The 13,973-nt window shown below is 46.5% G+C and overlaps 1 protein-coding gene across 7 annotated transcripts in view; it reads left to right on the forward strand.

The window, feature by feature from the left end:
* Positions 1-13,973, forward strand: part of ACAP2 (ArfGAP with coiled-coil, ankyrin repeat and PH domains 2) — a 76,286-nt gene that overhangs the window by 46,586 nt on the left and 15,727 nt on the right. For 5 of the 7 annotated variants that reach the window (XM_031963598.1, XM_031963599.1, XM_031963593.1 and 2 more), the window contains 7 exons: positions 2,346-2,366; positions 5,427-5,478; positions 6,691-6,791; positions 7,621-7,726; positions 8,787-8,995; positions 9,271-9,340; positions 10,567-10,658. In XM_031963598.1, the coding sequence (XP_031819458.1) occupies positions 2,346-2,366; positions 5,427-5,478; positions 6,691-6,791; positions 7,621-7,726; positions 8,787-8,995; positions 9,271-9,340; positions 10,567-10,658 (651 nt within the window). The remainder of the gene's footprint in view (positions 1-2,345; positions 2,367-5,426; positions 5,479-6,690; positions 6,792-7,620; positions 7,727-8,786; positions 8,996-9,270; positions 9,341-10,566; positions 10,659-13,973) is intronic. The other 2 variants (XM_031963596.1, XM_031963597.1) reach the window with 1 other exon arrangement.

Consider the following 13,973-nt stretch of genomic DNA (forward strand, 5'->3'; position numbering starts at 1 on the left):
ATTGACTAGAGATGCTGCAAAGGAGAAATCAACCAGGGATGCTGCAGCGGGGGAATTGACCAAAGATGCTGCTGGAAGGGAAATCGACCAGAGATGCTACAGAGGAGAAATCAACCAGAGATGCTGCTGAGAAGAAATAACAGGCCTTGACCATAGCTTGAATAGGAGAGGTGAGAAAGAATAAGGGATCCAGGATGATTATTAGGTTGTAAGTCTGAGTTAGGTTGTAAGTCTGAGGGACAAGAAGTAGGGCATTGCCTTCCACAGTAATCAGGAAACTAGGAAGGAGGGGGAAGGTTTAAAGGGAAGGAGAATGAGTTCTGGTTTGGATATTTGAACATCTGCTGAACATCTAGTCGAGATGTCTAAGAGGCAGTTAAGGTATGTGAGATTGGAGGTTAGCAGAGAAGCTGGGGCAGGATAAGTGGGTTTGAGAATCATCTACATAGAGATGGTCATTCAATCTTTTGGAGATGATGAGCTCACCAAATGAAGACATCTAGAGGGAGAAGAGTAGAGTTTATTTACTAAGAGCAGATGAAATTAGAGGACAATAGTTACCAGGGATGGAAAGATCCCAGAGAGGGTTTTATCAGGCCAGGGGAGATGTGAAGACCGAGTTAGCACCCTGGATGCCTTAGAATCATCCGGAGTCAAGATAAGTAAAAGTCCTTGGTCTTTATTCTTGGTCTTTAGGGGTAGAAGTCAAGGGAATGGACATAGGATCTCCACGACCTTCCTTCTCCTCGTCTACTGCCAAAGTGACCCTGGCTTGTCTTACTCCATCCCCTAATCCTTCTTATAATTCTCTATATACACCAAAAGATCAAGCCAGCACAGAATAGTGTGGGAAGGGCCATTTTCCAAGCATAAGCTAATAGAGTATTATCCAATGAGTGACTAGCCTTAAGTGCTCCGTTGTCTGAATCCAGTGCACCTGCTCAAAGTTTCAGCCCTTTTCATCGAGACTAGAATATTTTGTGGGCATTAGGAAATAACTAGGAGAGAGGGAGAGATGGAAGATAAAAGAAAGTAGGGGGCAGTTTGTTGGGAGATATAGGATGAAAGGGAATCAGTTGTGCATGGAGAGGATTGATTTTGATCTGGAGTGAGATCATTTCATCATATGAGATGGGAAAAGGAGGAAAGAGGGACAGAAGGTATCTGAATGATGGGAATTGGGGAAGAGGGGAAAAGAAAGAACTAATCCAGTTTTTTCCTATAAATTCCTATAAGGTCTCAGCTAAGAGGATTGAGGGAGAGGAAGCCATGGAAGATTTGAAGAATAAAACAGGTGGAGAAAAAGGGGAAATCTTATTTCAGTTGTAGAAGTACCCTGAAAGAACACTTCCACAGGGGAGGAGAGTGTGTAAAAGGAAATGTGCTGACTTATTGTTTAGAACAGAAGCCCTCCTAAAATCAGAGGACCATAAAATATATTACATCAGAAAAGATAAAAATTGATCCTCCTACCAGGAGGGAGCCCCTAGAGCTTCTTGAGTAGAGGAGCAACAGGTTAGTTCTGTGTTTATCACTTTGGGAACTCTTTGGAGGATAGCTAGAGATGGAAGGGGCTTAAGTCAGAGGTATGGTAGCTGTGATAGAGCATCATGACATATCAGAGAAGTGCTGCTCAGCATCCCTGCGATGCATCCTGATAAAATTCCCAAACCCTCTGATCCCCTATGTCTTCTAGAAACCCCATCATTTAGATCTTAACAAAGACAAGTTCCAGGTGTGGAAGTGAGAACAGAGTGGGAAGTATTAGCTGACTGGTTCTGAAGGCAGTGGGACAAAACCACGGAGTCAGATTGAAGACTGCATGAACATTTGTGTCGTGGATCTAAGATTGTCTCGTACATTACTACAAAGGAGCCTGGAATAAGGTCCTCTCAAAATTTGTAGCATACATTTTTTTGGATTAAAAAAAATTATTTGACCCAAATTTCTGAATTCTCTGGATAGAATTTGTCTGTGCCAAATCTGGGACTCATAAACTTTAGGAAAAGTATCTTTTGGTCATTGTATTTCACTAGAATGGTTTTCCTTCTATGACTCTGTATTTTATTTTGCTCTTTGACAAACATGACTCTAAGGAGGGAGGTTTCCCAAGGCTGCCTGTTCCTGGGGGCCAGAATCTGATGTTAGGCCATCCGTGTGAGTGTAGGCCTTTGGCTGTGATCTGCAGGGCTGGGCTGACCGTGCTCTTTTTTCAGGCGGTCACTTCATTCTTGCTTGGTTTTCACATCATGCTCGGCCTTTTGCTTATTTTGCTCATTTGCATTTCATTCTTTTTTCTACCTTTCCCTTATGTTTTAATCCTGCCCCATTTTTTCACATGACAGGAGAAAGCCAGATCATATCAGGTACCAATTGGCTTCTTTTCTTTTTCCGCCCTTTCCAGTGTTCTCTTTGGCATGAGAAAGCTCACAATTAACCTCTGTTGTCATTTCATGTGGATTACTTGCAATGGATAGAAAGTCTCTTTTTATACCAAATCTGAACCATCAAAATGGAAGAGCTCTTGGGAAGGTCTATCACAGTGTCCCGTTTTTAACCTGTCAAGGAGCATTTGTCATATCCTGTGCCCAATAGAAATAGACCAATCTCTGTACCACTTCATGGTGGCCATGCGGGAAGATTGTGGTGGCTGCTTTCAGTGGGAACCTCTAGTTCTGTGACCAAGAAATAGTGAGTCTTTTCTACATAGCTTCCAGAGCCTTTTGTTACCATAGTCTTGCTTTAAAAAGACAAAAGGGAAGCAAATAAGTGGAATTTGACATTATCAGCATTATATAGGTTGCCCACATTCAGGCATATTCCCTTTTCAGCTGCAGTGTTTCCCATGAGAACATGAATGAATTAGTCCTTTAGGCCACCTCTTGATATTGGGGATGAACCTGAGCTTAGTGTGGAAATAGGAAACAGACCTTTGTTCTTGACTTCGAGCATAGCTGTGAGACTAGTGCGCACCGAGAGCTGAAGCTGGTGGGATGGAGAGCAGTGGACCATTTGCTCGCACTGCCTTCCAAAAATTTGATTTTAAAGTCCTCATAATCTACCCTTTAAAAAAAAAAAATCAACAGGAATATTTCATTTTTCCTGATTTAATTTTCTGGCCTTCAGTCCTGGCTGTCTTTCTTACATATGAAGTGCATGATATTAAGCTGAGACTATTTCTACAATTGTCTTAGACAGACTTTGTTTCCTTTCTTGAAGTTCATGTATTATATGCCTTTGGCTTTCATTGTGGTCACTGAAAATAGAAAATTCTGGTGGTCACATGGTAGCAGTGTATCTGGCATCCCAAAATTTTGGACCACAGTTGGATGTGGCCATTTGAAGTTGGATTCTTCACTTGCTGAGAGTACTCCCAGGATCAGGAATCGTATAGTGTCAAAAATAGATTTCCTTGTTAGTCAGTGGACCTTCGTATCCCCCCCTTCCCAGCCACTGCTCACATGTTCACACTGATCTGCTGTTTGTCTATTCCCTAACAGAATCTAGGGGGGGAAAAGAATCTAGAGTCAGTTGAAAGCCAGGGGGAGTAGGGGAGGACCACTTCACGAGGAGCCGAGAGGAGCGATGATTCCACCCATCCTTTTGTTGTTGCTTTGGCTCTGAGATCTGTTATTTCATTTTTTTTTTCCTCAGTAGCTGCCCTAGTTTTGTTTGCTAAGTTAATCTGCTTTCTTCAAGTGTACAGAACTGAGCAGAATCTTAGCAGACTGGGCTAGAGTGATGTCAGGGTAGAATTGCAGAGTGAGTGCGCACAGTCCACAGACAAAATTCCCCATTGCCTGTAGCAGGGCCAGGCAGACAAGCTCAGTGGCCATCTTTCCCGTCATCCTTTTTGAGAAGAACATTCTAAAATAGCCGCAAGTTTGGCAGCTTGTCACATATTTCCCATGAGGCCTTGCATAAGCAGAAACTCTCGGCCACTCTCTCTGTCCGTGACAGCAGATGGAGACAGAATGAGAGTCGCTCTGCAACCCTGAGCGAGTGCAGGCATTTGATCGTTACCAGAGATCTGTTCCATTGCATGTTCTCCCGTGTGGCTGGGCTGGGCTCTTTCTCTTGCGTGTGTAGACATCACTTTAACCCATCTAACCAACTGTGGCCAGGAGCAAAGAGTAACCCCCGAATGTCTTCCTTCCCTAGCCTGCACTTTGGGGATTTTCCCATAGAAGTGACATGTACCAGGCTGGCACCTGGGTGCTTGGCTCTGCCAGCTGTCTTGTTAGATGGCAAAGACAATACAAGAGGAAGAGAACTTAATAGCAAAAGGAGGAGCTGGCTGAACCCACTGCCTTGGGATGGAGGCTTCCCTGCCTGTAAGACGTGGCTTTCATTGTGGTAACTGGAGGGCTCTTAGGAGCCGCAGTTGTTCTGTGGAACACTTCTGTGTGTTGTAGTTAGAATGAAAAGGCAGACTTTCCACCTGCTAATAGATTAATTACTAACGGTTGAAATTGAAACCATCTTCCGTGGGGCTAATGGAAAGTGGCTGGAATGGCGTAGCTTGAAGCTCGAGGGATTTTGCTTCCTTTAATGGGTGGCCTGATGGAAGCGGCGAAGTTACAAGAATGGGGGCCCTTTAGCTTTGGCTTCTTGGAGCTCAGAAGGAGTCCATGTTAGTACATCGGATCTTTTTTTCCGAAGGAGATCCCAGGCACTCTGGTGAGCAGGAGCAGCACCCGTTGCTACACAACACACAGGGATTCAGCCTGGATGACAAGGCATACGGGCCGCCTAATTTGGGGTTTGGAAGCATTCAGAGCGGAAGTGGGGGGGGGTGTGGTCTGGATGGACGCACATCCCCGATCCCCACACAGGCCTGGATTTTGGTTTTCTTCAATTAAATGTGATGAGTTGTCTGCCCCCCCTTCAGCAGGAAAGCTCAGCAGTTAGAAAAGAGCATTGATTTGACGTTTCCTGTGATGGATGGGTGACATGGAATAGAAAAGTACCTTCTCATCCATTCTCTCTCCCTTTTCCACTCCTGCAATGTTCATCTCCATCCAGACACTAAAAATTATAACTCCATCATTTGAGGTTCTTCACAAAGAATTACTTCAAAAAGATGGGATGATTTTTTTTGCAATGCTAATTTTTCTATCTAATGTGGGAATACTAAAGAATAATATTTGTTAGAGACTCATGTGCCATAGAGGAACTAATTCCAATAACTGTATTTCCTTTAATCAAAATTAAACTCTGCAGTTTAAAAATGCTGGCTTTCCCCCTTTTTCATCCTTCTGTTTTGCCATATGCATCTCCTACTGACAAAAATGGTCATGACTTAGTTCTAAAAACTTCATTTTGTGGCCGATTTGAATTAGTTTTCCAAAAGTAAAAATGTTATTTTGATCACAAATGAAATAAAAAATGTTCACAAATAACTCGGTTACTTTCTGTTTGTTTAGACGCTGGTTCTCAATACAGAATAATCAGCTGGTATACCAGAAAAAATTCAAGGTAGGTGCCGCTCTGGCCCGGGAGTCCCGGCCATTTCCAAAGGCTCGAGCCGTGAGTCTTCCTGAGCAGCCGCAGGCTTCGGGAAGTGCCCGCTTTATGCTTAGCCTTATGTACTGGCTTCCGGTTACCTCCAGTGGGGTTTGTTGAAGGAAGGGAGGGGTAAGTGGTGTGATCTGGCTTCCCTTTCGAAAGGTCACTTGGGGAAGGACTGGAAGGGAGAGACTGGGGACATGCAGACCCCATCCCACAGCAGCCATTACAGTAACCCAGGCATGTGGGCTGAGGGCCTGGGCTGGTCTGAGAGGAGGGGGCAAATGGGGGAGATATCCCAGAGATCTGATTGGAAATGGTCCAAGAGGACGGCAGCAGGGAAGAAGGGAGGTTGGGAGGGAAATCCGTGGGGCTTGGCCTGGGGCGTGTTGAGTCCATGATGTTGATGGGACGTCCAGGTGAGGATGTTCACGAGGTGGTCGGAGATGTCAGGTTGGAGGGCAGGAGGGGTGAGGGCTGCAGGGGGGATCTTTCTCGGGATGAGAATTGAATCTTTGGGAGCTGGGGTGATGGCCCAGGGTGAGAAGTGGAAGGAGGAGGGGCCCAGGAGCAAGTTTGAAGGGGGAGGATTGGGGAGAGGGGAGCAGGGTCAGGAAAATGGAGAAGAGGCTGATCCCTGGCCCAGGCTGTCGGCAGGAGTGACAATGAGGATCTGGCCAGGGAGGGATCATCGTGAACTCTGGAGAGGCTGGTGGACGATGGAGCTGGACCGTGGGATTTTAAGGGGATTGAGGGGGAGCAGCAGAGGCCCCTCCTGTTGGCCACCTCCTCAAGGAGGTTACTGTGAAAGGGAGGGCGATGAGCTGGCGCAGGCCTCCATGCCATGGCTGTGGGCAATTGAGAGGGAGAGTGAAGATGAATGGGGAGCGATGGGATGATGGTCCTTCTGGACGCCAGAACCCCGGCCTGGGTCTTGGCCTTTGCAAACGGGCCCATGGCTAAGCCCTGTGGCCTCCTGGTACGCCCGCCTGCAGCGCAGTCTCTTGCTTCGGAAGAAGGGGAAGCTCCTGGCAGCTCTGCTCGGTTGACGTCCCCGGGCTCCTTCCCTGGGCCTGGGGCAGGTTGGGGGCTTTTTGTCCCTTGCCCCCTCCACTATGAGGCTCGTTGCCCCTCGAGGCTGGCCTCGGTCACCCACCAGCTTGTGCTGTGCTTCCCTCCTAGGATAATCCCACGGTGGTGGTGGAAGATCTGAGGCTTTGCACTGTGAAGCACTGTGAAGATGTCGAGAGACGGTTCTGCTTCGAGGTGGTCTCACCTACCAAGTGAGTCTGGAACATTCCCGGTGCCCCCTGAGCCCCTTCACCTGGGAGGGTAGGGGGGCTGGATGGGGCAGAGAGCATGTGCCCTACAGAGGGGGTGTGTAGGCCTGCCCCCAGGGCCCGGCACAGCTTCCAGCATTGGTCAGCACGGTGCCATTTATTTTGTCCCTCATTCCTCAAGGGCAGAGTCTGTCCTTTGCTTTTCTTTGCATCCTGGCACCGAGCCCCAGGCCTGGCACATGCTTATTGGCTGACCAGCTGGGGTGGGCTTTTCCTACTATTTGGGCACATTTCCAGAATTGCTGCCCCAGTTGTGACCACCCCCTCAGGCCTTCTCATGGCCCAGAAACTGAACTAGGGCTCAGGCTGGCGAGGTTGTCATGTTCCCTGCTCTGGGGTGCCCATGAGTCCACAGGGTCAGTGACAGCTGGCATCAGTGGCAAGGTTTCGAGTCTGCAGGACAGCGGGTAGTTGCTCTTTCACTGCTGCAGTCTCACTGGTAGCACTCTGCTGGGGGAGCCAAGGGACTTGTGTGTGGTCCCACAGCTAGTAAGCGTCCTGGCTGACCTCAGGCCCAGCCCTCCGATCACTGTGGCACCCCTGGTGCTTCTGAGGCTTTTCCAGGCCTGAGAAAGGACCCAAAGCTTCATTGATGCCCAAGTCACTGGTTGGTAATCTTGTGGAGGGAGGAGCTCAGAATCCCTCATCCAGCTAGTGGGGGTGATCTGGCCGTCGTTTCCTTAAGCAGGGCTGCCCCCAGCTCTGCCACCCATGCCAGGGCTGCCCCTCTGCCCGCCCAGGAGCCTGACTCCGCCCCCCGGTCTCTTTGCAGAAGCTGCATGCTTCAGGCCGACTCCGAGAAGCTGCGCCAGGCGTGGATTAAGGCCGTCCAAACCAGTATCGCCACTGCCTATAGAGAAAAAGGGGATGAGGCGGAGGTGAGCATTGCATGCTGTCTGCTGGGGATGTTGGGGGCCCCTGGCACGGGAGCCCCCCAGGACCCCACCAACTGAGGGGTAGGGGAGCCCTGAGTGATGTGGTGGCAGCGCAGCTTGAGGCTGGAACTTAAGAAAGACTAGACCATTTGTGGGGGTTGGAGGCCAGTGGGAGCCCTTCTGCCCATACTGGGCACTCACCCAGACCCCATCAGAGTGGAGCTGCCTTGCCCTGGGGCCTTGCAGGTGTTCTGGAAGATGTGCTGCCTCCACGTAGGCTCCCCTAGGAAATGGTCTCCCCAGCCAACCCGGACGTGGGGCTTCCCCTGGGCCCGGCCCTCTCCAGGTAGCCCTCCTCCCTCGGGACTGCGGGAGCTCACCACCCACCGGGCACCGTGCCCACTCAGGAAGCTCAGAGGGCAGATCGTGCCTCCCCAACTTCCTGGTGGGTGAGCCTGGCCAAGTCATCAGGAATAATCCCTTCCCCGGGATTGTGAGGATCAGGGTTAAAAGCATGGTGGGTGCCTTGGAGCTCTCCCACAGCTGTTACTCCTGCTGCAGCTTCCATCCACACATGGGCCCTTAGGTGGGGGTCTCCCCATGCCCGGTGCCCCCTTAGCCTCTCCTCCCTCATCCTGTTTCCCTGTTGGGTTAAACTCTGAAGCTGCCTTGTGGAAGCCTCCCCCTCCAACCAGCCTGCTAACCCCTCCGACCAGCCGGTGTCCCTAACGCTGCCAGAGAGCTGGAGAGGGCTTGAGAGAATTGGACAGATAGGGAAACTGAGTCTGTGGAGAGAGGCTTTGGTGAGAGTTAGGAGCTTGGTGGCAGCCGCAGGGTTGGCTGGCCCAGCTTTCCCCGGGCACTCTGCCCGCTCACTGCCTGTCCAGCCGGGGGTTCAGCACGAGGCGCCAGGAGGGGACGGTCCGTGCTTTTCTGCGCGGCGTCTCTTCCGTAGAACTCCACCATGGCTTGTCTGTAGAGTATTTCTGTAAAGTAAAAATATGCGGAAGCTCCAGCAGAGGCGCGGGCCTCAGAGCCTGCTTCTTCCTTTTCCTTCCCTCAGAAGCTGGATAAGAAGTCATCTCCCTCCACGGGAAGCCTGGAATCTGGGAATGAGTCAAAAGAGAAATTATTAAAAGGAGAGAGCGCGCTCCAGCGGGTGCAGTGCATTCCCGGCAATGCCAGCTGCTGCGACTGTGGCCTGCCTGACCCCCGGTGGGCCAGCATCAACTTGGGAATCACCCTGTGCATTGAGTGCTCAGGTATACACCGGTAGGTGCTCTCCTTGCCCCGCCCCTCCTCACCTGCCGAGCCCCGGGAGCGGGGCCCCCTTGGGCTGTCCTGTCCACGAGCTGGGGAGAGCCGCTTCTGGGGGCCGGAGGTTTGCCCCAGTGCCTGTGAGGAGTGTGGTGCATTCACGTGGGGGGCTTGGGCCCTTGTTACATGGCTCTGAGGGGTGGGGGGGGCCGGGCCGGGGAATGTCGCCAAAGGAGGAATGAGTTCAGAATGGACCGTCTTGTTTATTGATGCCGTTCCCTTCTGTTCAGGAGTCTTGGGGTCCACTTTTCCAAAGTGCGCTCTTTAACTTTGGACAGCTGGGAGCCGGAGCTTCTCAAGGTACTCGTAGCTGCTTTCACTTTGCTAACATTTGGGGTTTTCACATCACTTTCATTTCTATCTCTCTCCCTTTCCTACCAACCGAGTCACCCTTAACAAAACGCATAAAAAAAGGGGGAAAACTATCTCTGAGCCCCCAGAACACATTGCGGTTTCGGAACTCTCCAGGTCCAGCCCACCAAATGCCGGGTAGCAGGAGGGGCTTTGGACCCCCAAAATAGGGTGGTGTCTGGGGCCAGCGAAGCAGGGTGTCTCAAAAGAATTTGTAGCTTTAGACCGTCTCCAAATGAAGAGGCAGAGACCTCATTACGCCGCTGACAGCGGGCTGATTTCTATGTGAGACTTTACCCGTTCGCAGAGGGATAAGTTCCCTAGTGGAACTTGCCAATAACAAGGGGGATGGGACGTAGTAGTGTAGGGAAAGCTCTTGATGAGCTTAGCTACAGGTGGAGCCTAATGAACCCCAGAGAGAAGTGGGGTACCAGGAAGTTCTTTTATAGGAAAAAATAATCTGGGGCGTTAATATCATAACCCGGCCTTTTGATTGGCTGCAGCAACTGGTGGGTCATGACGATTTTGTCAGTGCAAGGGATTTCCCAAGGAATTACAAGCTAATCCTGTCAAGTACGCCTTCCGCTTGCTGTGGGAATTCCAGGAGCAGTGCCATTATACCAAAGACCACTTAAATCCCACCAAGTTCCTCCCTCTGGCCTACTAGATACTGCGTAGTAGTGGGGATGTGGCCCTTTTCTGGAGTCTTACTCACCCCGTCTTCTCCACAAAACTTAACAGAGACCTCCACCGTCACTGATGTACCCGTCTGTGCCATGACCAGAGTTTGCAAAAGAGGGAGGAGGCTGGGGCTCCTTCATTCGGTCACATCGAGGGCAGTTGTAACTCTGCTGTCTGTTTGTCATGTCTCCCTGGGCTGCTCCCATTTCTCTGGACTTGTTGGTTCACAAAGCACAGCACGGTAGTGATCCAATTATATCAGTGTGCTGTAATTTGTTTAACTGCACGGTTGGGCGAGTGAGAGGTGCCATAATCTGTACAGAGGGCACAGTGGATATTAAAATGAGAACGCCTTCTTCTCAGGCTTGGCTCTCTGGTTTGAAATCCACCTGATGCAGAATCAGAAACTATGTAATATTTACTGCATGTGTTTTGAGCATTAATATTGTGCTTTAAAGACTATATTACCTCTCCTTTGTGTTCTTGCCACTCAGCTTATGTGTGAGTTGGGAAATGATGTTATGAATCGAGTTTATGAAGCCAAAATTGAGAAAATGGGAGTAAAGAAACCACAGCCTGGACAAAGGTACTAATTTAGATTATCCTATAATACCTCTTCTAAATGCAGGAATTAAATGTGATTTTTTTTTTATTTTGATTTTTTGAAAGAATTTTCTTGGAATCAGTTATTCAGTGAGCATTAGTTAAGTGGTTGTTCTGTGCCCTGAGGTAAAAATACAAAAGTGAAATGGCTCTCAGAGAACTTTTATTCTAATTTAGGAAATAAGAGGCATAGACAGAAATACAGATTATTCTAATTTTTTAAATAATAGCTTTTTGTTTTAAAAAAACACGTAAAGGTAGTTTTCAACATTCACCCTTGCAGAACCTCGAGTTCCAGATTTTTCTCCCTCCTTTCCCCTCCCCCTTCTCATAGACACCAAGCAATCCAGTATATGTTAAACATGTACAATTCTTCTCTATATATTACCACATTTATCATATTGCACCAGAAAAATCAGATCAAAAAGAAAAAAATGAGAAAAAAAATCAAGCAATAACAACAAAAAAGGTAAATGTACTATGTTATCATCCATATTCAGTCCCCTCTTTCTGGGTCTCCATCACAAGTTTATTGGAATTGGACAATACAGGCAGAATTTCAAATTACTGAAAATCCATTGTTCCTGAGACATTCAGCAGAGAAATGAGAATTAGGAGAGCAGAATTCAGCTTAGCAAAAATGACAAGCAGAATGGAAAAATCGGAATCTATATTGGCAAGCTACTGCAAAGAAACAGTGCAAATCCACAAAAGTCAAGGAGAACCTAGAACAACAGTTCTAGGAAATATGCACAAGTGGAAAAGAAACAGCCTAAGAATCTTCATTCTCTCCTTAGAACCAGATGGGATGGTATACCTTATTACTATTTTGAAGGAAATAATTAAAGAGACCAGCCCAGAACTTCTAAATATGAATGATATTCCAGTTGAAAGAGTTCACACATTGCCTCCAAAAAATGCTATAAACTCCTAGAAGTTGGTTAAATGGTACCATTCAGTTAAGAAGCTACTTCTGTACTCTATCTGGAGAAAGACCTTCAAAGAGAAGGATATTGCAGTAACACAAGACTGTTGCACATCCTTTAGCAAAAGGAGGAGAGAATGAAATAAAGTATTAGGAAGAGCACTAAAGATCTGAGGGCTGCCCTCAGTGATCTCTCCTGCAGTTAGAGAACAAAAGATGGGCTTTCATTTATGAAGAAGAGTTTGCAAAAACATTTTGAAAGAAAACTAGAACTGGAGAGAGCCTGTGGGTGGCTAAAGTTGAGGAACTGAAGGAACCCAGTACTGTGCTTATGATGTGATTAGATGAAGTAGATTTGGGAGAGCACAGTGGTTCAGTTCATGACATGAAACCATCATGGCACAGACATTTACCACAGGTTACAAAGATTTGCCCTTTATTATCTGATGTAGATCATGGGTTTAACCAAATATGATTAGCAAGGCAGAATCATAGGTAATTAAGCAACTTGGTATAACGGAAGTTTGGGAACCTTTCAGGGCTCAGAAAAAAGAAGGGAAGAATGTGGGAAGAGTGGGAGAGGCCAGAGAGGGATCAAGGAGACAAGTGTGACTGACCAGGTCCCAGACTTGTCTAAAGATAGCCTGAGCCAGATGGTCTCTGAGAGATAGATTGATGGATTAGAGTTTCTGACCATGGAGGTTGGATGAGCTGATGAAGAGAGCTACAGCTTCACAGCCTTATATGCTTAAAAAGACATTTTGGGAAAACTGACCTCTAGCATTTCCTGACAAAGGGAACAGAATGAGCTGGTTTAGCGTTCACATCACTTATAATCAGAAGAGGGGAGAAAAAATAACTTGGGGGGAAACACCCCAGTTTTAGAGACATGGAGGAAAATATGAACCTAACTCTTATAGCTCTCAATGTGAATAGATTAAGTAATCCAGAAAACCAGAAAGACAGACTAGATAAGAAACAAAACCCTAAAATCTAATCTGGCTTACAAAAAACATTAAAAAACAAAGACACAAAATAAAACTATCTACCAGATGAATCTGAAAAAGCAGGAGTTGTCATCCTTCTATCAGACAAAGCAAAAATAAACATTCAAAAAATAAAAAGGGATGAGCAATGAAACTATATTATGCTGAGAGGAACTATAGACAAGAAACCACTCTTAGTAATAATCTCATATTCTCCCAATGCCTCAGCATCCAAATTCTTTTTTTTTTTTTTAAATAACTTTTTATTGACAGAAGCATCCAAATTCTTAAGGGAAATATTATCTAAGCTTCACAACTTGGGAAATAACACCATAGTGAGAGGAGACTTCAGTATCCCTCTATCAGTTCTAGATAAGTCTAATGGAAAGATAAACAAGAAGGAAAATGGCAATGGAACAAACATCTGGATAAACTAGAATCAAAAGACTTAATGGTATCTTCCAAGTGAGGCAGCAAAAGAATATTCCACGTATTCTTTATTTCTCTGCACCATGGGGAATTTTTACACAAAATGATGCGTAGGGTACAGAAATATTATTCATGTAAAGAAGTCAGAAATAGTCATACACCCTTTATAAATCATAATGCAATAAAAATAGAACTTGGTTCAGACCACAACAGATCCAAATGGAGACTTTGAATGGGTCAAAGAACAAATAGTAGAAACAGAATAAAATGATAATGATGAACAATGTATTAGAATTTCTGAGATGCCCTTAAAGCAGTCCTCGGGTTGGTGGAGGGAGGCTGCTGCTGGTGGGGCTGTGGTAGATGGTGGAAATCATATGCTTTTGAAATAGAAAAAGAAAAAATGAGCTGAATATGAATTTTTTTTGTTAAGGAATAGAAAGATCATTGAAATCGAATAGACAAAAGAGATCTAGAAACAATAGAGCTCTATAACCCAGTGTTTGATTAAGTGGAAAACAAATTATTCTAGGGGACAAAGTACTTAACATGATAAAAACTGCTGGGAAAATGGAAAAGCATTGTAGTTAAAATTAGACTTCATTGGATTTCTACCATACTCCACAGTATATTCTGAGAGTAACCTTAAAATTTTTAAATTATGATGTAGTTGTAGGCACTGAATGATATGATTTAGGGGAGCAGTTCTAGGTAGGCATCAAATATTGGGGTTCATGTGAAGAATTGGCAAAAGATAGGTTTATTTAGGAGAAGGGTAAATAAAAAATACCATAGACAGCAGGAAATGTGAAAGAGTTGGGAGAGCCTATAGTTAGCAAGGAAAGGGGTTTTTAGTAGTTAGTGATGGAAAAGACAAATTCCCTTGTGGAACTTAAAATTAAACAGAGAAAGGGAGCACTCCTGAGAGGTTGGGGCATGCCCTTATATTGGCAGTTAA

This window comes from Sarcophilus harrisii, chromosome 3 (assembly GCF_902635505.1).
Source record: "Sarcophilus harrisii chromosome 3, mSarHar1.11, whole genome shotgun sequence".
Classification (NCBI taxonomy): domain Eukaryota; kingdom Metazoa; phylum Chordata; class Mammalia; order Dasyuromorphia; family Dasyuridae; genus Sarcophilus; species Sarcophilus harrisii.